The 27,389-nt window shown below is 42.8% G+C and overlaps 1 protein-coding gene and 1 long non-coding RNA gene across 2 annotated transcripts in view; both read left to right on the plus strand.

Moving 5' to 3' along the window:
- Positions 1-588: 588 nt before the first annotated feature.
- LOC132766502 (uncharacterized) lies at positions 589-8,736 on the plus strand. The gene is made up of 3 exons (XR_010909293.1): positions 589-673; positions 2,598-2,641; positions 5,621-8,736. It is a non-coding gene; the product is annotated as an uncharacterized lncRNA (long non-coding RNA).
- A 6,109-nt stretch (positions 8,737-14,845) lies between these two features.
- EPHA1 (EPH receptor A1) overlaps positions 14,846-27,389 on the plus strand; it is a 137,941-nt gene continuing 125,397 nt past the window's right edge. Inside the window, exon 1 of the mRNA XM_067464846.1 lies at positions 14,846-15,449. Within this exon, the coding sequence (XP_067320947.1) occupies positions 14,846-15,449 (604 nt within the window). The remainder of the gene's footprint in view (positions 15,450-27,389) is intronic.

Below are 27,389 nucleotides of genomic sequence, written 5' to 3' on the forward strand. Positions count from 1 at the left end.
GTCGGATACGACTGGACTTAATGTCAGGGGGAAACCTTTTACCTTTAGGATGACTGGGGGCCTGTCCAGACAGTATAGAATCATAGAGTTGGAAGAGACCTCATGGGCCATCCAGTCCAACCCCCTGCCAAGAAGCAGGAATATTGAATTCAAATCACCCCTGACAGATGGCCATCTAGCCTCTGTTTAAAAGCTTCCAAAGAAGGAGCCTCCACCACACTCCGGGGCAGGGAGTTCCACTGCTGAACAGCTCTCACAGCCAGGAAGTTCTTCCTCATGTTCAGATGGAATCTCCTCTCTTGTGGTTTGAAGCCATTGTTCCGAGTCCTAATCTCCAAGGAAGCAGAAAACAAGCTTGCTCCCTCCTCCCTGTGGTTTCCTCTCACATATTTATATATGGCTATCAGTGGGGTAAGTATCTGGACACCCCCACCCACAAAACCCCAGGGTTTAGGCCAGTTGTGTGGACTCCATCCTGAGAGGAAGTGGAATTTAAAACCCCAGTTCCTCTCAGATCTTTTGCCTGTCTGGAACCGCCCCTGGAGAATAAGAAGAGAAAGAAGAAGAGTTTCTGTTTCATTTCTCCATTTTCTCCTGATTACTGTTCCTTCCCATCCCTAGCTACAGTTGCAAGGCTCTGGTTTTCTGCTGAAGGTGAAACTGAGTAAGACTGGTAAGTTAACTTGTTTTAAGGGTTCCAGTTATCATGGTAATGGGTAACATGTTCAAAGCCTTTTAGTTTTTTTAGCCTAAATAGTCATTTGTTGAAAATTGCAACAAAAATTACTGTGCAATCCTATGGGGCAATTATGTAATTTAAAAATTATTTGGATTGTCCTATTTCAAAACATATCATCAAATGGGATTTTAGAAACATATTTTTTTTAAAAAAACAAAGTACAAAATGTGTGATCTGTGATTTTTTTAAAGTGAATTGCAATGATTTCAGAGTTTAAATAGGTTTCGGGAATTTATTGTCTCAATTTCAAACGTAGTATAAGTACATAGTTTTATTACTCCGTAAGGAAGAATAGTTAAATACTACAGGTAAGCCAATGATAAGAAAGTGGGCTTTCTAGTTTTTTTTAATGTGTATGTGTTTGGTATTGATAATAGATAGACACAATCATTTTTGTGATTGATTATTTTATTATGCCATGTTGTAATAAAATTGTATATAATAATAATAATAATAATAATAATAATAATAATAATAATAATATTTATGTATACCCTACCACCATCTCCCCGAAGGGGACTCGGGGTGGCTAACATGAGGCCAAGCCCAAAATTACAACAAAATACAATACAAGTACAGCAAAATAAAAGCAAAAATACCATCAAAATAAATACATAACATAATAAAATAAAAAAGCAGCTACAAAATGACATGCCATAGAAATGGGACATAGTGGGCAAGCCAAATATACTAGAAGTAAAATTGATAGAATTGATAAAACCCTGGATGAGATAGGTAGAATGTGTTTCAGAGGGAGAATGTGTTTCTGAGGGGGGAACTCAAAAGTATTCATGTTTTACTTTTATTATATGAATTAAACATACTGTATGTATATATATTTAAAGTAGTAATCTCCATATCTAAATGCTTGCAAATGAAGGCATTGTAATTCCGTTTGCCATTTACTTTATTTTATTTGTACACTTTATAATCCTATTGATTATGGTTCTTTGACAAGGATAAAGCAGTAATATATTCTCATAGAAAATTCTAGAAATTTTAATTTAAAAATTCAACCCAAAAAAACCCCAGTGACAACTTCTCCATTGATCAATGTGAGTAATGTACATTAACTTATCAAAAAATAAACCGTCCCTTCTCTAAATAGAATGGCAAAAAGCAAGAGCATAGTCCATCTCAAGATGATCTGCACTTACCCTTTGTTTCTACTGTTTCTGCCACGGCATCAAGTCTGACTTTGTAAAATATCTGAACTATGAAATGGCAGCAAAGGTGGCTGGCCCTGATGTTGCCTTTGTGATTTTGCTTCTCCTTATCTATAACCCTTGATTTATCCATAGGTCATATCAAATCCATAATTTTGTCCCCAAAATCTACCCTAGACTTATACATGAGATCGACTTATACATGAGTATATATGGTAATAACATCCTAAATTAGAATTCCGCAGTGTAAAAATAAGCAACCAAAGTCTGGAAAAAATATTCTCCAAACTACAGGTCCCATGCCCAGCATAGCCTCTGCAATTTGCTTATAGCTCAGAAAAGTATCTTTTATCAACTTTTCCTGCCAAAATCTCCTGAAGTTAATCATAGAACTATTGTTGTGTAGCATGAAAATGACCTCCAATCAAGACTGTGCATGCTTATCTGACATTTCCACAGTCCTTATAGGAGTTTTCAGCCCATAAAGAGCCTTTGCAACTTGTTGCTTGCAATTACCAAACAAAAATGTCTGTGCAAATACCTGTCTTCAAGTCAGAAATATATTATTTGTTTGTTTATGAGGAATAATGTCACAATGAAGCTGTGCTACCATGGCAGAAGAAGAGGAAAAACATTGTCACACTTTATTAGAAACCTTTGGTTGTGAAATGCTTATTTTCTTTTCTTTCCAGAAGATAATCAGTGGTGTTGAAGAATCACTTTCCTTTGGAAATGGGTATGATATGATATGTCACAACGTGTTGAATTGTTACTTCGGGGTCTACTAAAAGAGTACTTTCCAACTTTCTGCCTTCAAGAGACTTTCTGTGATGCAGAACATTCTTGATTATTAAACCAGATGAGTAGACCAAACCGAGTCCCCATCTACATTGCCACATAATGTGGGATAGGTAACAGATTAGCCAGGAGCATCCAAATGACTTTCAGGATATTCCAAGTTCAAAAGATACCTGCAATGGTTCAGATCTTATTGACAAATTCAGATATTGCATCTATTGAGGCAGAGGGGATTGTTTCCTAGGATCTCTATTGGGGATCCAAGCAGACAGTTTCCACTTCCATCCCTCCTCCCTGCCCCTTGTTTAGCCTTTAAAAAGAAAAGAAAAGCCTCTTGGGAGCCATAAGGCTTGTCTTATCTTCCTAGGGCCGGAAAATTAAACTGAAGAGTTTTGGAGGCAGAATTTCTCCCTCCACTCTCCAAAGCTTCATTGTTAACCACAGGGAAGTAAGGCAAGGAAGGTGTGGCCCCAACAGAAGCTTTTGTTTTTTTTTTAATGACTAAATAGGCGTAGGAGTCAATCACAAATCGGTAGGGATGGGTAACCTGGCCAATGCCCAGCCAAGAAGGCAGGGTTTTGGGCTGCTGTCTGGCCTCGACATTTAAAATGCTGGTTTCACTTGCAATTTACACCTATGTGGAAGTGGCCGTATACAATGCCAGATTTACCATTGTGCTTAGGAGTGCTTAAGCCAGTGGTTCTCACCCTGTGGGTCCCCAAGTGTTTTGGCCTACAATTCCCAGAAATCCCAGCCAGTTTACCAGCTGTTAGGATTTCTGGGACTTAAAGGCCAAAACTTCAGGGGACCCACAGGTTGAGAATCACTGACTTAAGCTAAGGGCCCCTCTTCCTGCAAAAAAATAATCTGAAATACTACAAAATCCAAAGTTGTCTCCAGTGGTAGCTGAGATAGTGACACCAGACAAACTTTGTTTCATGTGTTATGAACCCCAAGAGGTTCCTGTTCTTTTGTGCAGAGTGTTCAAGGAATAGTAAGGTAGTTTAGACCAATGAGACATTTTAGAGACCAAATTTGGTATGTATGTATGTATGTATTTAAAGCATTTATATTCCATCCTTCTCACCCCAAAGGGGACTCAGGGGAGAGCACATATATACGGCAAACATTCAATGACGGAATATAAACTAAGCTATAAATATACATAAATACTAAAACCAGTTATCTCCACTTTAAAATCAATTGTTTCAAACCATCTCAAACCAGCCATACTGAATTCCAATTGTTGCCCTATTGTGCTGTCCCAGAGGCTTGGTCCCATTGCCAAATTTTTATCATCTTTCTGAAGGACAGGAGGGAGAAGGCTGATCTAATCTCACCAAAGAGGGAGTTCCATAGTCGAGGGGCAATCACTGAGAAGGTCCTCTCTCTTGTCCCCACTAATTGCGCCTTTGACAGTGGCGGGACCAAGAGCAGAGCCTCCCCAGAAGATCTTAATCTCTGTGGTGGTTCATAGATATGTAAGTATTATGGATATGCAAGTATTGCAAAATCAGTGGTGGTGGGGAATACAACTCTTTTAACACTTCTGGTCCAAAGCATTTTGAATAAGGGATACTCAACCTGACTTCTTTGGTGTCTTCTGCCCTCTTTATCTGACATCTCATTTGCTTCTCTATTGACTCTCTCAATTCATATCGCTTTGTCTTTTGTCCTCTTCTGGGCACTTGTCTACATTAACCAAAAAATCCCTGTTCACTGCCAATTGAATGCTGTCTGTCTTCATGACACACAGCCTGGATTTTGGTGAGTATTGCATGAGTTTTCAGTTTTAAACCAATCTTGTCCCACTTTTAGCAAAGGTGGGAGATACTTCAGAACATGCTGGAAACTCCAGAGTATCCAAGAGATAATGTAACGAATGAAAATGCTACCCCTTATTGCAGGGGTTCTCAAACTTTTTAAACCAAGGGTCGGTTCACAGTCTCACAGATTGTTGGGGGTGCAAACTATCGTTTGAAAAAAGATGAACTGCTATGCACACTGCACATACCTTATTTGAAGTATGGGCCTGCTTTAGACTAATGAAATGGTCAAGTTAATTTGGATTGTTATTGTTGTGTGCCTTCAAGTCATTTCATATTTAGGATGACCTAAGTTCAGGGTTTTTTGGCCCCCCTATTGGTGCAGCGGGTTAAACCGCTGAGCTTCTGAACTTGCTGAACTTGGTTGGTGGTTCAAATCTGGGGAGCAGGGTGAGCTTCCGCTGTTAGGCCCAGCTTCTGCCAACCTATCAGTTTGAAAACATGCAAATGTGAGTAGATCAATAGATACTGTTTCTGCAGGAAGGTAATGGCATGCCATGCAGTCATGCTAGCCTCGTGACCTAGGAGGTGTCTATGGACAACACCGGTTCTTTGGTTTAGAAATTGAGATGAGTGCCACCCCCCAGAGTCAGACATGACTAGACTTTATGTCAGGGACAACCTTTACTTTTATCTTTACTAAGTTTAGGGTTTAGGGTGGAGGCTGGGTAAATGATCTTGGAGAGCCACATCTTGCCCATGGACCTTAGTTTGGGGACCCCTTCCCTACTGCAATACTGTTTAATAAGTCTTATTGAAATAAAATGTGCTTATTTTGGCCTAAGCTGTTTCCTCTTGAAAATATGTAATTTAATAATAATGTCCAGGTTCCAATCTCTAGATCTATGAACATATTTTTTTAGGTGATGAATTGATGAATGACTTTCAGGAAGGTTCTGCTATTGCCAAGGTACAGGAAGGGTCCATGACAATGTCAAGGGATATGAAGTGTCATTCTAATAAGGGCACTACACAAACTCAGGGTAATTGCAACCACATCATAAGGTTAGCAATATATTTTACCTGTGTTATGGTGTCCTGGAGCTGGTAATTCATAATAATATTCCCTTTGTTTATTTCTTCAGATTCAGATTCAGAAACCAAATCTTTGATCATTCAAGTTCGCAACATGGCATGGGAAGATGTTGAAGTGACTGCTAGTGCCAGACCACACTTCAAGTTGCTGGATGGCAATGTGATTTTCTTCTGGTACAAATGGCTAACCTCAGTCATCTCCACAAGAGTTTGCCCTGGAGAGATAAAAAAAATAAATGAAGTTACCGATTGGAATGTAATCACCTACCTATTTGGAAATTATGGATGGAATATTTACAACATCACTGTAGTTAGACCATCAGATAGATCCATTGTTGAATGTACAACTCCATTGTGCTGTACTTGGGTAATTGAGGAGAAAGGAATATATCGAGAAGAGGATCCTACAAAACGCTACCAATTCAAACCAATGTCTAATGATCTGGTGTAAGAGATAATTGGTTGTGATTCCATTGCATAAGCCAAATTATTTTGTGCAATATAGCAGCTACAATTGATTTAATTTCAGCATATATTAGTTATATCTGGAGCATTTGTCAGCCTCCCTGAGCTGTTGAAGAATTCTCCACTGCAGAGTATTTGACAACTCCCGCCATTCCAAATCTGAAGAATAATTAGACTTTATTATTTCGTCTTATTGCTTGATAACAGTGTAATCAGCTGGTGAATATGAGCTTAGAATAGAATATTTGTTCCATTAACCCATGGGCCATACTAACCTGAAATGAAATAACTAAATTTACTCAAAAATACAATAGAAAATGTTTTTAATTAACTGAATTGTTAAAATATATAAGACTACATAGTAATCAACAAACACATAATGCTTATAAAGTATACAATATACTAAAATGAGTTGAATTGTTTATTGTACCAGACATAGGCCTTGACATCAAATAATATACAACCTTTAAAAGTACAATAAGTACTTTCCAATATAAACATTAAAACTTATTCCATATACTGGCTCTTTAAAATTATAGTAGCAGTGACATGATAACAATAACAAATATCTGATTTGTATCATTCCAAACTATCTCCATTTCCATTTCTAGCATCCGCTGTGGACTTTAGTTATTTAGCTTGGAGTTTTTGGGCTGCGACTGCAAATGTGGCAACCTTTAATATATATATTTTGGAATAATCCGCTAACAAGTCACAGATAACTGCTGACTGTTGCCATGCTGCCCTTTCTTCCAAAAGAGTTCCCAGAATATTGTTTCTAGGGTCACATACAAAGGACAATGTAACAGATAGTGTATTGGATCCTCTTTCCCCCAACCAACAAGTACAAAGCTGTTGGGCATGAGGGATCCCTCTATATCTTCTCTCTCTAAAATGGCAAATAACTTATGAAAAACATATTACTGATAGAAAGGGCTAAGCATCTTCTAGATATGGCTGGGGATATTCCAGATATGCTTTATTTGTATACATTCAATGTATTTGCTGCAGTGAAAATTCCCCCATGGAAGCGCCATAGTTTGCAAAAAAAATAAGCTCAAAAATTGCAAAATTCTTGTTTGAGAGTTCTGTCTCCCTGTCATCTCCAGAAATGGTTGATGAAACCCAGCCATATTTTTTTAACCAGAAATTGTGTTGAAAATATTGCTTAGCCTCCTTCACTCAGCCATAGATTTGGCAATGCAATGTTTTCTTAAATGCTAAAATGTGGTGTGTTTGGATCAGGTAGGGAATGAGATGCTTTTAAATTAGATGACCTAGAAGAAATGTTTGGAGAGTTGACTATCCTGTTCTTTAGGTGAAAGAATTCTTGGAACATAATAATAATTGTTATTATTTGAAACGCAACAAGATGAGTACACAGCAAACAAGATCACTCTGTTGGCTGTTGTATTGGATCACACATTGGACACTTCCCAAGTGTTTAGGACTGTGTGATGTATCAATGAATAATGAGTGCAGATCCCAGTAAGGTGGTCTTTTGCAGCTGGCAGATGGTAATTTTGTCAGCGCCGGTTGTGTTTAAGTGCAGGCCAAGATCTTTAGGCATTGCACCCAGTGTGCCAATCACCACTGGGACCACCTTGACTGGCTTGGGCCAGAGTCTTTGCAGTTTGATCTTTAAATCTTCATATCGTGTCAGCTTCTCCAATTGTTTCTCTTCAATCCTTCTATTGCTTGGGATTGCAACATCAACGATCCATACTTCTGCTTTGAAAGCGAAAGAATCATGATTTCAGGAGTATTGTGCTTCAGAACTCTGTCTGACTGAATTCAGAAGTCCCAGAGTAGCTTGATGTGTTCATTTTCTATTATTATTATTATTATTATTATTATTATTATTTTGTATTCTACCTCCATCTCCCCAAAGGGACTTGGAGCAGCTTACATGGGGACAAGCCTGATCAACATAGTTAAAATATAACACACTAAAATTCATAAAACAACATCATAAAACATTAAAACAAACCACAACATAACACAATATAAAAACAACCACCAAACAAACCAACAATGGCCAGAATGGTAAACAGTTTCTGAGAACAAAACATTAAGAACAAAACCTTTAGGATCCAGTAAGTAGGTAGCTGGACAAGAAGAGTGATAGAATCATAAAGACCAGAAGGAGCAACTCGTTCAATCCCTATCCGCCATGTACTCCTGGCAGAGCCCCCGGCGGTGGATTGGGTTAAACCCATGTGCTAGTAGGACTGCTGACCGATAAGTCAGCAGTTCAAATCCTGGTTGAGCTACCTCTGTCAGCTCCAGCTCCTAATGCAGGGACATGAGAGAAGCCTCCCACAAAGGGATGGTAAAACATCAAAAACATCTGGGCATCCCCTGGGCAACATTCTTGCAGACGGCCACTTCTCCCACACCAGAAGCGACTTGCAGTTTCTCAAGTCGCTCCTGATATGGAAAAAAAATCCACTCCTGACAGATGGCCTTCCGGCTTCTGTTTAAAAAATTCCAAAACAGAAGGCTCCACCAGTAGATAGCAGTCAAATACTTCCTTTATTAATTGCTCCTTTTGTATTCACACTGCACTGTCTTGATTATTGGCTGTTCATGTTGCATTTTTTTTTGGTATTTTACACTGTATTTTTGTTGAGGCCTAATGCACAGAATCTTAATTTGCAACTATGTCTGTACTGCGCACTGTATATCAGTAAACAATTTAATTAATCTGATGTGCTACCATAAAGATGTGTTCTCATTCATTTTTACTTCGTTCAGTAGGTTGCACTTTCAAACTCCGATTAAGAGCACAGGAATAGAAAACAGTAAGGGAAAAATTGCTGCCCTGTTGAATGTTTCTATTTGGTTCAGCATTTTACTACATCAGATGTTTAGAGAGAGCACGTGATTCTATGTGAAGCTATTGGAGTGTAAAGATCTGCCAGTGAACATGAAGTGGGGGGGGGGGTTTAAAAGGGTCTCGCCCTGAAGGAGAGACCCTGCGGGCCCACCAAACAGGGCTTGCTACTTTGGTGAGCAAAAGAAAGAAGAAGCCGCAATTAAAAGATTTCCCTGAATTCCCAAAAGAATCTCACCAAAGCTGAAGGAAGTGCCACCGAGTTGATTTTATTGTGATCCAGCTGGAAAGGATGCAATATTTCACCAAGCAAAGCATAACAGACCCCTCAACCTCTGAGGATGCTTGCCATAGATGTGGGCAAAACATCAGGAGCCCCCGGTGGCACAGTGGATTAAACCCTGTGCCGGCAGGACTGAAGACCAACAGGTCGCAGGTTCGAATCCAGGGAGAGGCGGATGAGCTCCCTCTATCAGCTCCAGCTCCTCATGCAGGGACATGAGAGAAGCCTCCCACAAGGGTGATAAAAACATCAAATCATCCGGGCGTCCCCTGGGCAACATTCTTGCAGACAGCCAATTCTCTCAGCAGAAGCGACTTGCACTTTCTCAAGTTGCTCCTGACATGACAAACAAAAAATCAGGAGAGAATGCTTCTGGAACATGCCATAGAGCCCGGAAAACTAACAGCAGCCCAGTGATTCCAGCCATGAAAGCCTTCGACAACACACATTGAAACAGAATGAAGCATAGGCATATTTTGAATTACAAAGTTTAAACCAATAAAACCATCGAAACATTATGTATGATGAAAAGAACTGTACATAAAACGCAGCAGAAATCATAGATAGAGTTAGACCAGCATTTTTCAACCTGGGAGTCGGGACCCCTGGGGGGTCGCAAGGGGGTTTCAGCGGGGTTATGAAAGACCATCAGAAACAGTTTTTTGTGTTGGTTATGAGGGTTGGTTATGTGTGGGAAGTTGGCCCAATTCTATCGCTGGTGCGCTTTGATTGTAGGTGAACTATAAATCCCAGCAACTACAACTCCCAAATATCAATGTCCCTTTTCCCTAAACCCCACCTGTGTTCACATTTGGGCAAATTGGGTATTTGTGCCAAGTGTGGTTCAGATCTATCATTGTTTGAGTCCACAGTGTTCTCTGGATGTAGGAGAACTACAACTCCAAAACTCAAGGTCACCAAACCCTTCCGATATTTTCTGTTGGTCATGGGGGTTCCGTGTGCCACGTTTGGTTCAGTTCCGTCATTGGTGGAGTTCTGAATGCTCTTTGATTGTAGGTTAACTATAAATCCCAGCAACTACAACTTCCCAATGTCAAGGTGTTTTTCCCCCAAGCTTCACCAGTGTTCACATTTAGGCATATTGGGTATTCGTGCCAAGTTTGGTCCAGATCCATCATTGTTTGAGTCCACAGTGCTCTCTGGATGTAGGTGAACTACAACACCAAAACTCAAAGTCAGTGCCCACCAAACCCTTCAAATGTTTTCTGTTGGTCATGGGAGTTCTGTGTGCCAAGTTTGGTTCAGTTTCATTATTGGTGGAGTTCAGAGTGCTTGTAGGTGAACTATAAATCCCAGCAACTACAACTCCCAAATGAAAAAAAATCTTTTTTTTTTGTGATGGTCACTCCTTGCGTTATTAGGTGTCTTGTTTCCAAATTTGGTGTCAATTCGTCCAGTGGTTTTTGAGTAATGTTAATCCCACAAATTAACATTACATTTTTGTTTATATAGATCTACTTACTTACTTAGGCGATCCCTTGTTGTCCGAGTAGGATAGTCTTCCAGGATCAGTGTGCTGGCAATGGGTCCGTAGGTGACTGTGGAGCCCTATTCTTGATCCTGCATCTTCTCCCACAGTGAAGGTATTGGTTTCCAGGTGGAAGGCGGTCCCAGTCGGGGTTGGCTTGACGCACCTTCCTGCTGGCACATTTCTCTCTTTTGCCCTTCATTCACGCCTCTTCAAATTCTACAGCAGTGCTGGTCACAGCTGACCTCCAGCTGGAGCGTTCAAGGGCCAGGGCTTCCCAGTTCTCAGTGTCTATGCCTGAGTTTTTTATGGTTGGCTTTGAGCCCATCTTTAAATCTATTTTCCTGCCCACCAACATTACGTTTTCTGTATTTATATATATTTACCGTATTGATATACCACCTTTCTCAGCCTGAAGGTGTTGTATGCTCCTTGAATATAGCTCCGGTGAGCAATCTGCCCGTTGGACCAGGCTTGAAGCCAGGATTTTGGTTTGGGGGGAGCTGAGTTTGATTCGGGGTGGGGGGCTGAGTCTGAGTGAAAGAGGGTCTACCCTAGCAAACCTTTTGTATCGTTACCCCAATACCCCCATGCATATGGGATATGCAAAGCATGGTGATCAGATCATGATATGAATAAACATAACAGTTTAAATAATATACCAGTAAGGCCTTCCGGTGGCGCAGTGGGTTAAAGCACTGAGCTACTGAGCTTGTTGATCAAAAGGTTGCAGGTTCGATTCCGGGGAGCGGCGTGAGCTTCCGCTGTCAGCCCTAGCTTCTGCCAACCTAGAAGTTTGAAAACATGCAAATGTGAGTAGATCAATAGGTACCGCTCCGGCGGGAAGGTAACGGCGCTCCATGCAGTCATGCTGGCCACATGACCTTGGAGGTGTCTACGGACAACGCTGGCTCTTCGGCTTAGAAATGGAGATGAGCACCACACCCCAGAGTCAGACATGACTGGACTTAATGTCAGGGGACTACCTACCCTACCTTAAGGCCTTCTCACAGACCACCATGAGAATTTCGGGGTGGGGGGGCTCCCCCCCCCCCCCGCTACATGCCATTTGAAGCTTCTGAACAGTTTTCAAAGGCAACCCCACGTTGCCTTTGAAGGAGGCATCAAACAAAGCTTTAGGTAGGAGAAAAGGGCTGTACATAAAGCACAACACCCAACATATATAGGGTTTGAGCTGGCATGGGCAAACTTGGGCCTTCCAGGTGTTTTGAACTTCAACTCCCACAATTCCTAACAGCCCACTGGCTGTTAGGAATTGTGGGAGTTGAAGTCCAAAACACTGGAGGGCCCAAGTTTGCCCATGCATGGGTTTGAGTGACGGGGTGGAGGGGGGGAGGCAGGTTAGAGGAAGAGTTTGCCTTTGTTTGTTTAGAATCCGCCCTGAGTCCCCTCGGAGAGATAGGGCGGAATATAGATAAAGTTGTATTGATATTGTATAAGAGGAAAAGGAAGAGGAGGAGGAGTGGAGTGGAATAACAGGAATAATGGTCAGAGATGACCATCGGGGAGTCCTCTGCACCCGCTGAGCTCACAATAGCCGCCCGGCGACGGCCGCATCAGGAGTCGCTCCTCTTTTGCAGGGAAGAGTAGGAAGGGAAGGGCCGCAGAGAGCCCCCCGAAGCCCAGAGAGGGAGCCCTCAGGGATAAGGAGGAGAGGCGGCATGGGGGTCCTCCTCGGGGCGGAAAGCGGCTGGCCCTCCAAGCTCCTGGCAGGTGAAGGAAGGGCCGAATCGGGGCCCAGGAGGAGGAGGAAGGGGGCAAGGAGAGCCAGGCATTCCGACTTGGAAGGAGTTCCCATGGAGGAGGGAAGAGACATGGACACAAAGGGCAGGGAAAGAGATCCCACCCCAACATTAGGAAGAACTAGATGGTCTTTATTCGTAGATCCAAATCTAGGATATATTTCTCTCTCTCTCTCTCTCGCCCTCTCCCTCCTTCTCCCCCTCCTTCCGTCCCCCCTCTTCCCCTAACATATCTATGGCTGGATGGCTGTCTGTTGGGAGGGCTTCGATTGTGTCTTCCTCTATGAGAGAATAGGTTGGAATGGATGGTCTTTAGAAATCCAAATCATAGAATCATAGAGTTGGAAGAGACCTCATGGGCCATCCAGTCCAACCCCCTGCCAAGAAGCAGGAAAATTGCATTCAAAGCACCCCCGACAGATGGCCATCCAGCCTCTGTTTAAAAACCTCCAAAGAAGGAGCCTCCACCACACTCCGGGGCAGGGAGTTCCACTGCTGAACAGCTCTCACTGTCAGGAAGTTCTTCCTAATGTTCAGATGGAATCTCCTTTCTTGTAGTTCCATTGCGTCCTAGTCTCCAGGGCAGCAGCAAACAGGCTTGCTCCCGCCTCCCTATGACTTCTTCTCACATATTTATACATGGCTATCGTGTCTCCTCTCAGCCTTCTCTTCTTCAGGCTGAACATGTCAGCTCTTTAAGCCGCTCCTCATAGGGCTTGTTCTCCAGACCCTTGATCATTTTAGTCGCTCTCCTCTGGAAACATTCCAGCTTGTCAATCCTTGATTTGGAAGAGATATCTAAAGACCATCCAGTTTAATCCTTTCTGCCATAGAGGAAGACACCATCCCAACCCAGCCTACACAGCCATCCAGCTATAGATACAATTTAGAGAGAGAGAATAGAATCCTATATTTGGATCTCTAAAGAGCATTCATTCCAACCCTTTCTATCACAGAGGAAGACACCACCCAAGCCCTCCCAACAGCTATAGATACAATTTAGAGAGAGAGAACAGAATCCTATATAAGGATCTCTCTCTCACCCTCTCCCTCCTTTACCCCCTCCTTCCATCCCCTGCTTCCCCTAACATATCTATGGTTGGATGCAGGCCCGTAGCCAAGATTTCATTTCGGGGGGGGGGGGGGGGGGCTGATTTTTTTCAGAGGGGTTTCGGGGGGGGGGCTGAGTTTCGGGGGGGGCTGAGTTTCGGGGGGGGGGCTGAGTCTGAGTGAAAGAGGGTCTAGCCTAGCAAACCTTTTGTATCATTACCCCAATATGCATATGGGATATATTGAGTATGGTGATCAGATCATGATATGAATAAACATAACAGTTTAAATAATGCACCAGTAAGGCCTTTTCGCGAACCACCATGAGAATTTCGGGGGGGGGGGGGGGCTGAAGCCCCTCAAGACCCCCCCCCCCCCCCGCTACATACCTGGGTTGGATGGTGTATTCCTCTAGGGCAGAAAGGGTTGGAATGGATGGTCTTTAGAGATCCAAATATAGGAGTCTATCCCCCCCCCTCTAAATCATATCTGTGGCTAGATGGCCATCTTTTGGGAGGGATTGGTTGGTGTCTTCTTCTATAGCATAAAGGGTTGGACTGGATGCTCTTTAGAGATCACTTTCATATCTAGGATTCTATCTGTCTATCTCTCAGTCATAACTATGGCTGGATGGCTATCTGTTGGGAAGGATTGAATGGTGTCTTCCTCTATGGCAGAAAGGGTTGGAATAGATGGTCTTTAGAGATCTAAATATAGGAATCTAACCCCCCCCCCCCCCTCTAAATCTGATCTATGGCTGGATGGCTATTAGGAGAGCTTGGATGGTGTCATCCTCTATGGCAGAAGGTTTTGAACTGGATGGTCTTTAGATAGCCATTCTGAATCTAGGATTATATCTATCTCTCAGTCACATCTATTATTAGATGGCCATATGTTCAGAAGGCTTGGATGCCAGGTAGGAAGGCATCATCAAATCTCTCCTGATAGATGGCCATCCAGCCTCTACTTGAAAACCTCCTGGGAAGATTTACTCAGATGATCATAGAATGATTGAATCCTAGAGTTGGAAGAGTCAAAGCCCATGAATGATAGATAACTAGATATCTAAATAGATAGATAGCATTATAGACAGGCCCGTAGCCAGGATTTTGATTCGGGGGGGGGGGGGGCTGTGTTTGTTTGGGGGGGCTGAGTCCAAGTGAAAGAGGGTCTACCCTAACAAACCTTTTGTATCGTTACCCCAATACCCCCATGCATATGGGATATATTGAGGAGTAGAGTGATCAGATCATGATATGAATAAACATAACAGTTTAAATAATGCAGTAAGGCCTTTTCGCGAACCACCATGAGAATTCCGAGGGGGCTGAAGCCCCTCAAGCCCCCCCCCCCCCCCCCCCGGCTACATGCCTGATTATAGAGCCCATAATATAGATGAATGGACAGAATCCTAGAGTTGGAAGAGACTCCAAGGGTCATCCAGTCCAAGCCCCTTTTGCCAGGCCGGAAGGCACCTTCCAAGCCAAAAGAGGGAATGGGACATCTTTGGAGAAGTGTTTTGGAGATCCAGAGGCTGCTTTGAGATATGAAAAACATGTAGATTTATTTGACTTTGCCTCAAATGAATGCTTTGCTGGGAGTGATGTCTCTTTGCTTGATCTCTATACAGTCTTCGTCGTCCTGAGCATTTGCTTCTTGTCAACTGAAGCCTACTTGAAGCTGACAAATATTGACATGAAGCCACCAAAGCCAAAGGAAGGAGAAAGCGTCGTCCTCACCCCAGTCACCCGCCCTTCCTTCCCAGTGAGCTGCCGCTGGTACCGAAGGGAAATGTCTGAGAATGACACCATCCTGACTTATTTCTTCTATCCAAACCATGTGATTCAGAAGGATCCACGCTTCTCTGGGCATGAGATCATGAAGCCGGACTGCTCCCTTGAGATCCAAAACGTACAAGTCAGCCACTCTGACGAGTATATGATCCTGATACATGGCCGTGGGGAAATTCGGACAGGGAGCATAAAGCTTGTGATCCCGGGTAGGATTCTTTAACATTTTGTATAATATGTATAACGTTATGAGCAATATAACGCTTTATAACATTTTTGCGTGAGATGACTATGTTTTGTGAAAAATGATTCTGTAACATTTTGAGCAATATGTGTAGAATGTTTTTGTGTAATATGACTCTCCAACATTTTCTGCAATGTGACTGTCACATTTTTTGTGCAATATGACTCACTGTCATTGTTCAATATGACTCTATAACATTTTGATCAATGTGACTCTATAAGGTTTTGAGCAATATATGTATGCTTTTGTGAAATGTGACTATAACATTTTAAGGAATATGACTATAACATGTTTGTGCAATATAACAATAACATTTTGCAAAATATGACTACAAATATTTGTGAAATATGAATCTTCATAGCATTTTGTGCAGTAAATCTCTAATACTGTACAACTCATAATATATTTTTTTTTGCAATATGACCATCTATTGCCTTTTTAGTGAAATATGTCTAATGACATTTTTGTAACTATCTTTAATCACTGGCTTATGAGGGTTAAACCGCTGAGCTGCTGAACTTGCTGACCAAAAGGTTGCAGGTTTGAATATGGGGAGGGTGTCTGCTCCTGCTGTTAGCCCCAGCTTCTGCCAACCTAGCAGTTTAAAAGCATGCAAATGTGAGTAGATCAATAGGTACCACTCCGGCGAGAAGGTAACAGTGCTCCATGTAGTCATGCCGTCCACATGACCTTGGAGGTGTCTACAGACAACGCCGGCTCTTCGGCTTAGAAATGGAAATGAGCACCAACCCTCAGTCGGACACAACTGATCTTAATGTCAGGGGAAAACCTTTACCTTTACCTATGCTTGTAACATTTTTGTCCAAGATGACTGCCAAGAACAGTTTCATAAAATATGTTTATAACACTTTGTGCAATATGGTTGTCTCAAACATTTATAGGCAATGTGTCTACAATAGTATTGTGAAATATGACTATCTGTAACATGTTTATACAACATGTCTATTACATATAAGTTCAATATGTCCATGACATTTTTGTGTATCATGACTATCTGTCACATTTTAACACAATATAACTGTATCACATTTGTATGCCATGTTTCAGGAGAGCTGTTTTGTTTTTTTGTTTTTTTGACAGATCAACACAATCTCGATTTATTTGGTAAGTCACATTGCAGGTTTGTTTGTTTGTTTGTGCCAAGAGGGAACATGGTTTCTGGTGAGCGGGGCAGCCCTTTTGGGTGTGTTTTGTATAGATGTTTTGTATCTTCTCATTAAAAGTGTGGGACGCAGATAGGGACACATCGAGACATGCACACAATGCAGAAAATAGTTCAGAACACTTGGCCCAAATGACAAAGCCAAGAATTCTAGTACCACAAGCATTTGCTTCCTCCTTTGGTTTGATTTCTTATTGACATTGACCATGGAATTGCATCGGAGGTCCTAGAAATGCAAGAGGGTTATTCTCCTTTGATCTTCTGGCAAAATTCTATGGCATGCTTCCACCAGATGCTAATCACAGAAATGTCCTAGAGCAGGAGTTTTGAATTTTTTTCAGCTGCACAGCTCTTTTTAAAACAAATGTTTTTCATATAGCCTCAAGAAATGTTTATATATAAATGTCCACACAGTCCAACCCCCTTTTGCCATGCAGTAAAAGCACAATCAAAGCACCCCCATCTAGACTTTGTAATAATAATAATAATAATAATTATTATTATTATTAATATAATCAAAGAAACCCAATTTAAATTCTAATGTATACTTCTGTTGCATTTCATTCATTTCAATAGAAATTCATTTCCAAGGAAATCTGAGAACCGATCCCACACAGCAGAGGTGTCAAACTTGTGGCCCTCCAGCTGTTTGAGCCTCCGACTCCCAGAGCTTCTATTGCGAGCTCGTTCAATGGTCATGAATTCTGGGAGTTGAAATCCAAAACACCTAGAGGGATACATGTTCAACACCATTGCCCTACAGTTACTGGGTTTGGCCTTTATGGGCATGATTCCCACAATAATCTGGAACTGGGCTTTCTTTGGGAGAGCATGTCTCAGAGATCCACCTCGCATCTTGTGGGTCAAGACCTTCAAGGACCACAGCTCTGGCATTTGAAATTGCTCTCCTCTGAAACTCCTCTCTGCCTTCACTCTTGAGGCACCAAGGCCTCCAATGCCCTTGCTAAGACCAGACCAGTTTGGAAGGAGAGTGATGTGCCATGTTTTGCATTGTAAGAGCACTCGAATTTGCTATCACTTAGATGCCACAGTTGATACAGCTCTGGTGGATGTAACCGGAGCTTGTTCAATATTAATGGATACCAGACTGGTGCAAAAGTTTCTAAAGTCAAATTAAAATTTGTAAAATCTGTACTTCCGAAGTGAGCATGGCATGCACTAAAAACTTAATCGAAACTTTACCATATTTTGTAAATCTCAGAAGGCTCCCTCCTAAAGTCAGCTTCATTTTCATGGTAAACAAGCAAAGTCAAGCCAACAAGGCTCCCATTCCTCTGTGAATTAATGGCCTCTCACCATTATGAGAGGGAAAGCAGGGAGCAGTGTTCGCTGAGAAAGAAATCACAGAACTCTGGGAAAAGTCATTTGGGAAGTCAGGGAGCCCTATGGCAAAGAATGCAAAAGGCCTTGCCCTAAAATACATTTCCCAAAATGCTGCTCGCATCAGAAAGCCCCAATCAGGATAGAGGAGAGATTTGTCCCTCCGTAGAAGCAGCCAGCCAGCCACAGTTCCAATATATTGTTGAATCTGCAAAGGAAGATTGAGACTGATTGATACTTCTAGTAAGTAAATTTCTGTGCTCCGCTGGGGTTCCTTCCAACTCATTGAGGGAAGCATATCAATTAGTTTAGTGGCTGGATGGCCATCTGTTAGGAGAGTTTGGATGGTGCCCTTCTGCCTGGAAGAAAGGGGTTGGACTAGATGGCCCTTGGGATTCCAACTCTAGGATTCTATGAACATGTAAAACTGGTATTAGTTTCTATGGCCCCTCGCTATGGAACACCTTCCCCAACGAAATTAGATCAGCGCCCTCCCTCCTGGCCTTCAGACAAAAAGGAAAAAAAAGTAAAGTCTTGGCCCTGTATGGCTCTGGCCAAGGTTATCTGAAGGACCATATCTCTTTCTATATCTATCATCTTCTGGGAAGGTCCTTCTCTCAGTCCCATGACCTGCTCTTGGTGGGAACACAGGATATTCATTAATTTATTTATTTACTATGTTTATGTACTGCCTTTCTCACCCCAGGGGTGGACAAAAGGTGGTTTACAACATGCCAGTGGCAAAAATTCAGTGCCAACATACATATAGACAAGAAAACATAAAAAATGAACACGAATATAAATTATAAATATATAATTTATATAACTATAAATTAAAATCATTAAAACCATTAAACAGAAGACATAAACAACAATTAAGCATTAAGACAAGCATTAAAAACATCCAGGTATAAAAATTAAAATCACATAATCCAAAAATTGTACACCGTGGCCATTCCGAATTGTCATTGCACATATTTCCTCATTATTCTTTGTGCTGCATTATATTACTAGCCAAAGTCCTTTTACTGGCCAAAGGCCTGAAAAGGAGAAAGCCTTTTCAGTGGCTGCTCCCAGGCTGTGGAACCTCCTCCCAGGAGAGGCCAGGATGGTCCCATCCCTGCTGGCCTTCTGCAGGCAGGTCAAAACCTTCTCCTGCTAGCAGGCATTTCAGGAACGATAAGGGGCAGACTTTGAGGATGTTGGGTGGGATTGGAAGGGAGGGGAAATGAGTTTTAAAGACCATTTAAAGTGTATTTGTTGTATCTTAATTTGTTTTTACCACAGTTTTAATCATTGTTTTTTCAACTTTTCTATTGCACTTGTATTGTGGGATTGTTAACTGCCTTGAGTCCCCATGGGGATAGAGGCTGGGTATAAATAACGTTAATAATAATAATAATAATCATCATCATCACACGCTTTCTTCCTTGCAGGCCGGGGAGTCTCCAAGGCGGCCATTGCTGGTGCTGTCCTTGGGAGCCTGGGTGCCATAGTGATCCTGAGCGTGCTGCTTTTCACAATTTACCGTGAGTAGAACCCTGGGAGTTGAACAGCATTCAGCTTCCAGATGGAAGAAAGATGCCCCTTGTGTTATTGAAAAATTGATTCCACTCCTCTAATAATAAGCCCCAGCCCAGCCCCAAGCATTCCTGCTAGGATTAATCGAATCATTTACCAAGTCTAAGAGATAAACTAAAAAACTGGTTTGGCAGGAAAATCCCCCTCAGGTCAGACAGAGCAAACAGGAAAAGGTTTTTCCTTAAGATACAATGAAGAATTAGACCCCCACAAGCCCCATTATCTGCTTCCTCAGACTAATCTCCCTCTTTTCCCCTCTTCCCTCTTCCCTGTAAAGACATCTATGCACAACTATATTGAAATAACTACTTTTTTCAATCTGCCCCTGGAGGAGAACTCTTGCACATATCTTTCCTTTATTTATGAACAATCGGGTGAGGGATTCACATATATATATGCACAGGAACCATGCACCCAAAGAAATGTGAACAATATAAAATGTGCTTGGATAATTTTGAGGGGTTGAACATACAGGAAGCCAGCCCAATATCCAGCTGAGAGGGAGTCCCCTCAGTGAAACAAGGCCTCTTTAGATATGTAATCAACATATTTACATAAACTTTGTCTTTTGTCTCTGGGACTGACACCTATTATAAGCCGCATGATTCCATTCTGGACTATTTCAAACAATTTCCCAAGTCTTGTCCTTTTTGGGCTGAAAGGATCTACCAAATGGCTCCAGCTTCAAATGGACAAATTGCAGCTCTAATTTTTTTCCCATGACAAGGGAAATTCCATCCACCTCTGACATCACAAGTGTTTCCCAGCCAATGACAGCTTGGATTCTAGCACAACCATTCCCGAGACAATAGGGGGAAGGAGTGGTTCTTCTGAATGGCTACCAAAGGGGATAAAATGCTTTGCACCGTATTGTACATTATGTCAGTTCTTTGTGTGATTGCACTGTTCTGACATCTATCTGGCCAGATGAATAAAAATTCTGCTTCTGCTTTCATACTCTGTCCTCTTTTTCCTAGCTTTCAGTGTAGCATGGCATGCTGTTCAACGGACCCACGCTGTGCCTTTGTGGCAGATAGCTGATTTTGGTAATACTTGAGAAGAAGATGGGCAGGTTTGCACTCCTTGTTTTTTTCTCCAGGTTCTTCTCACCAAGAAGGTCAGACGCTTTCTTCAGTCCTCACCTGTTCGTCTAAGGAGAGGTAAGGCCCAGTCTCCAAGAGGCAAGCCTTTCCCCAGATGGAAAAGATGCAGACCTTCGATCTCCAGTAGATGGATAAAGCCTGAAGGACAGAACATTAAAAAAAATAAAACAACTGTCAAGTCGTGAAAATGAACAGAAAGGTCAGATTATTGAAATCATATTGATCTTGTCCAAATTCCAATTGGTAGCATTTGAGAAATGCACCTCCGAAGTTTCATTCCCTGCACTGATGCACCATGCAATGACAAGGCCTTGCTCACAAATAAAATGGAAGAGACACCCCAAGGTTGCAAACTTGGATTATATTTCTCCTTTCCCAAGCACAGAGAGGAAATCAAATGGAAAGGTCTAATCCAGGGGTCCTCAAACTTTTTAAACAGAGGGCCAGGTCACAGTCCCTCAAACTGTTGGAGGGCCGGATTATAATTTGAAAAAAATAATGAATAAATTCCTATGCATACTGCACATATTTTAGTTGTAGTGCAAAAAACACTTTAAAACAATGCAATAAATAAAATGAAGAACAATTTTAACAAATATAAACTTACTAGTATTTCAATGGGAAGTGTGGGCCTGCTTTTGGCTTTTGAAATAGGATTGTTGTTGTTGTTGTTGTGGGCTTCCAAATTGTTTCAGACTTAGGTTGACCTTGAGTGAGGGCAGGGTAAATGACCTTGGAGGGCCCGTATCCGGCCCCCGGGCCTTAGTTTGGGGACCCCTGGTCTAATCTCTCTTTATGAGTAAGGATTTTGGACTCCTATAAACTCACAATGATATGGACAGTTGGCTCTCAACATTTGTTAAGATCATAGGTAAAAAAAAAATATGAAAGAGGGGAAATGCAGGTTTCTAACATCTCTAGATCTTCCAGTATGACTTTCTCATCAGCTTCTTATAGAATGTGAGCATAAAACCACAGATCCAGGCAGGCCCGTAGCCAGGATTTTGTTTCGGGGGGGGGGGGGGGGGTTGTGAATTTTTTTCAGGGGGGGCTCGGGGGGGCTGAGTTTCGGGGGGGGGGGGTGAGTCTGAGTGAAAGAGGGTCTAGCCTAGCAAACCTTTTCTATCATTACCCCAATACCCCCATGCATATGGGATATATTGAGTAGGGTGATCAGATCATGATATGAATAAACATAACAGTTTAAATAATGCACCAGTAAGGCCTTTTCACGAACCACCATGAGAATTTCAGGGGGGGGGGGGGGGGCTGAATCCCCTCAAGCCCCCCCCCCCCCCCCCCCGGCTACATGCCTGGATCCAGGGCAGCAAAAGCTGGTGTCAAACTGAATTCTTCCAACAGCGTAGAAACTGGGAGCAGTAGTTTGGGGGGAGAGGGAGAGAGATCATCAGCAATTTTAGGGAAGAGAAGGCTAAAGACCTTGTAAAACTAGAAACTACAGGGTTCCTTCGCATTCATGGAGCCTGGGCAAGTAAAATGGTGCTAAAGCACATTTGCTCCACATGGGCAAACTTTGACCCTCCGGGTGTTTTGGATTTCAACTCCCACAGTTCCTAACTGACTATTAGGAATTGTGGGAGTTGAAGTTCAAAACACTTGGAAAGGCAAAGTTTGCCCATTCCTCATAAAGATGGCATGGGACAACCCTTCATGGAGTTATACACATTTTGGAGAGGAGAATTTTCTCCTTAAGTGGACATTAATAACACTATGTAACAAAATTTGGAAAAAAAATGTTCCTGGTTGGAAAATGTTATTTCCTGTTTATTTGTGCAGTACCGACTTTGAAAGAAGTTGGTATATTCCAGAAACTTTGTTTTTGTGGCTGCTACAAAGTAGGTTGAATTGGTTGAGACTCTGAGATATTCATTGAAAAACTATATCAAAATGTGCTGCAGGATGTTCCACAAAAACAGTTTTTGCAGTTTAATAAGACTTTTCCAGCAGCAGCAGACTTTAGCAGTATTGTCGGCAGCAAGAAATGGCCTTGAACTATGACAACAAGTTCTGGGGAGAATTACAGGAGATTGTATTTATATATGTATTTATATATGTCCACTTTGTATATTGACACAACAGTATGGAAGTTTGGTATCATTGTACCACGTGCTTGCTTCTTCAATTTGTGAAGTTCTTGGGTAGGAGTTATTGATAGTGAAGTGGTATATATGATAAAGAAAACATGTTATAAATGCAATGTGCAGACACAGTGTTTAGGGAAAGTAGGAGAGGTAAATACATTTCTCTTAAAGCATGGTTCCCAACCTTTTATTGACCAAGGACCACTTTGACCAGGGACCACTCTCCAACAGTAGTACCAAAAGGGTTACAAATTCTGTTTTTGGTCAACTTTAGATTTGGTTTGGTTATTTGGGGTGCTGATTCAGAATATTGCAATGGATAGACATCAGTCCTAGTTTCTGATACAGAACATCCAGTAGTCACCATCTGTTCACCCACAGAAAACCACATTTAATAAGAGCTGATGTGGTCTATCCAAGGGATTGTGGCTGGTCAGCAACAAGGAAAGAATGGCAGGCAGTATGAAAGGAGTGGAAATAAAATTTGTTGTTTATTCATTCAGTTACTTCCGACTCTTTGTATCCTCATGGACCAGCCCATCCCAGAGCTCCCTGTTGGCTCTCACCACCCCCAGCTCCTTCAGAGTCAAGCCAGTCACTTGGGAAGGATCCCATCCATCCATCTTGCCCTTGGTCGGCCCTTATTCCCTTTTCCTTCCATTTTCCCCAGCATCATTGTCTTCTCTAAGCTTTCCTGTCTTCTCATGATGTGGCCAAAGTACTTCATCTTTGCCTCTACTATCCTTCCCTCCAATGAGCAGTCAGGTTTTGTTCTGTCGCTGCTGGGCTTGAAACGAAGAGCCTTTAAAATAGGACATGCACCTTTTGGCCCAACAGGAAGCCAGGGGGCCCGAAGAGAAATTTTGAAGGATTTTCACCATAAACAGGCTTTAGAAGGCTTGTGAAATAACAAAGTTTTTATTGGTGAACAATCAACAGAAACTCCTTTTGTCTTCAAAGGGTTAAACAAATACTTTCAGGCTTCAAACAACTGGTGGCTTCTAACTGATTCTTTGCTTTACTTTAAAGGAAAACCCCTTTCTAAATTTCTCCCAGGCTAACTATGAACTTAAACCTTATTGATGTGGATTCACTACCGGGCTGAACTGCGTCTCAACGCCTAGCAAACGTATCAAAAGGCTTGCAATCTCTTAGCTGGAATCCTTGATGCTTAAAGCTATTATTCCCTCCAGAATTCTTCAGGGCTGTAAAGCTGTTTCCCTGGAACCTTCGAGAATCTTTAGATGATCTTAAGACTGGTTCTCCCCCGGGAGGTCTTAAGGGTCGAAGCCTTTTTACAGGAGGAAATCTGTACACATCCTGTACATTGACTTCCCCGTAGAAAACTAACTGAAATGGTTCCTCCCTCTTCCCAAAACCCAGAAAAAGGGGCAGAACCAAAGCTAAATGAAGATGGACAGGGGGCTTGCCCTATGACTGCAAACTATAACAGGAAGCCACCCTGTTGCAAAATCTCAAGTCTGAGATTGCAAACAAACCTTTAGTTCCAAGCAAATAAAATTGGAGCTCCTGGAACAGCTGTTCCAGAACAGGTTTTATTTCCTGAAGTATGGACTGGGTGGATCCTCTCGTGGTCCAAGGCAGTCAGAATTTTCCTCCAGCACCATAGTTCAAAAGCTTCTATCTTCCTTTGCTCAGCCTTCCTGATGGTCCAGCTCTCACATCTACCGGGAATACCATTGCTTTATTATTATTATTATTATTATTATTATTATTATCTTTATTTGTACCCCGCTAGCATCTCCCGAAGGACTCGATGCGGCTTACACAGGCTGAAGCCTCAAAACACAATACAGTAGAAACATAACACAACAATACAAAGCAAATCAAAACAATAAGCAAAATAACGACAATGGCGATACATCAAGACATTATTAAAAACTGGTTCGGCCGGCGCAATGGGGTACAAGGGTTAAAAGTGCTGAAATGGTAGGAGGCACGTCGGATTAAAAGTGCGGTGTGCAGCAGCGATTAGTTATGTTAAGGTGCTACTAGGACTTGGGTGGGAATTCCTAGTCTGAAAAGGCACAACGGAACAGCCAAGTTTTTAAATTCCTTCTGAAGACAGCTAGAGTAGGGGCCTGTCGGAGATCTTTTGGAAGGGCATTCCAAAGTCGGGGGGCCGCTACAGAGAAGGCCCTGTCCCGTGTCCCCACCAAACGTGCTTGCGATGTAGGTGGGATCACGAGCAGGGCCTCCCCAGATGACCGGAGCGAGCGTGTGGGTTCGTAGATGGTAATGCGGTCACGCAGGTAGGATGGTCCCAAACCGTTCAGGGCTTTGTAGGTGAGCACCTGCACCTTGAATTGGGCCCGGAAAATAAATGGCAGCCAGTGGAGCTCCTTGAACAAGAGGGTTGACCTCTCTTGATAATGAGCCCCGGTTAGCATCCTGGCTGCTGCCCGCTGGACCAATTGAAGTTTCCGAGCCGTCTTCAAGGGCAGCCCCACGTAGAGCGCATTGCAGTAGTCCATTCTAGAGGTGACCAAGGCGTGGACCACCCCGGCCAGATCAGCCTTCATGAGGTATGGTCGCAGTTGGCGCACAAGTCTGAGTTGCGCAAAGGCCCTCCCGGATACCGCCAACACCTGAGCCTCAAGTGTAAGCGAAGAATCCAAGAGGACACCCAAACTGCGGACCTGTGGCTTTAGGGGGAGTGTAACCCTGTCCAACACAGGTGACCACCCTATACCCCGATCCGGTTTACAATCGACCAGGAGGACCTCTGTCTTATCGGGATTGATCTTCAGCTTGTTCTTCCTCATCCAGATCGACACAGCAGCCAGGCACTCGTCTAGCACCTGAGAAGCCTCCTTGGAATTAGGTGGAAAGGAGTAGTAGAGTTGTGTGTCATCCGCGTAGAGATGGCACCCAACTCCAAAACTCCGGATGACCTCTCCCAGCGGTTTCATGTAGATGTTAAAAAGCATGGGCGACAAAATAGAGCCTTGCGGGACCCCACAGGTCAAAGGCCAGGGGTCAGAGCAGGCGTCTCCCAGCTTCACCATCTGAGTTCGTCCCTCCAGGAAGGACTGGAGCCACGACAAAACCGTGCCCCCAAGGCCCATCCCGGAGAGACGACCCAGAAGGATACCATGATCGATGGTATCGAAAGCCGCTGAGATGTCCAAGAGAACCAGCAGAGTCACACTCCCCCTGTCCAGCTCTCTGCGGAGGTCATCCACCAAGGCGACCAAGGCTGTCTCGGTGCCATGACCAGGCCTGAAACCAGACTGTGACTGATCTAGGTAGTTGATGTCGTGGCCAAAGGAACTATGGCTATGTGGATCTTCGTTACCAGTGTGATGTCTCTGCTTTTCACTATTTTATCGAGATTGATCATTGCTCTCCTCCCAAGAAGTAAATGTCTCCTGATTTCCTGACTGCAGCCTGCAGCAAGGAGCAGAAATAAAATAAATACAATAAAATAAATTTAAAGAGGAAGGAAGCTCACGGACCAAATTTTCACCCTTGCGGCCCACTGGTGGTCCGCGACCCACCGTTTATGAACCACTGTCTTAAAGAAAAACAGATGTTCCTTTATGTCAGGAAAGCAAAAACATTGTGTCTTACTTTCATCTTCTCAGAATATTTCCTTTGGCCACAGAAAATATGGCTCCTTGCACAGTGGGAACCTAAGCTATGTAGAATTTTCAGTATTTCCAAATACTGAAAATTCAGGGAAGAAAGCAGCTTCAAGTTAGATTTTTCTTAAAATGTTTTTAAACTAAGCACAGAGACAATTCCTACAGCATTATGTAATCTACTAAGATCTTCTGGGGAGGCCCTGCTTTCGGTCCTACCACCATCATAGGCACGTTTGCAGGGACGAGAGACAAGGCCTTCTCAGTGATTGCCCCCTGATTATGTAACTCCCTTCCTGGCAATATAATATCAGCATATCAGCCCCCTCCCTCTTGTCCTTCAAAAGGATGGTGAAGACCTGGCTGTGGGACCAAGCCCTTGCGGGAGTGCAATGAGGCAAAATGGTATCCTAAGATGGTTTTTAAGCAACTTTTAATCGGAATATAAGTGATTTTAATGTTTGTATATATTTATGGTTTTATGTCCCAGCACTGAATGTTTGCCGTATATATGTTGTGCTCCACCTTGAGTCCCATGCGAGGTGAGAAGGGTGGAATATAAATGTTTTAAATAAATAATGCCTAGGGTTTCCACCTTTAAACACTTGTGGAAGTTGTTGGAAGTGCCAAAGCCCATTGAGTAGGAGATCGAAATTGTCAGCGGAAGCCCACAAGGTGGTACCCTAGAGTCACAAACAGCACACCGAAAGGGAGTAACCCAGGAAAGGTGACTAGTGCTACCTTTAAGGTGAGTTTACTTGTCTGTCAGATGGGAAGTTCTGGGCCAGTCCCTTTAAAGCAAGTCAGGCAAGGGAGTTGATTGGGAGAGAACTGGTTTCACCACTCCTCTGCCTCGAGTCTTTCATCATAACTCAGGGACAGGCAGGCCGATTTTGCAATGCCTGAGCCCCACTCAGTCAAACGGCTCTAGACAGAGCCTCGTGCAGAAGGGCAGCCCACGAGTGCCCAGATGTCTGGAACTTGTAGCCA

Source organism: Anolis sagrei, chromosome 2, assembly GCF_037176765.1.
Source record: "Anolis sagrei isolate rAnoSag1 chromosome 2, rAnoSag1.mat, whole genome shotgun sequence".
Classification (NCBI taxonomy): Eukaryota; Metazoa; Chordata; class Lepidosauria; order Squamata; family Dactyloidae; genus Anolis; species Anolis sagrei.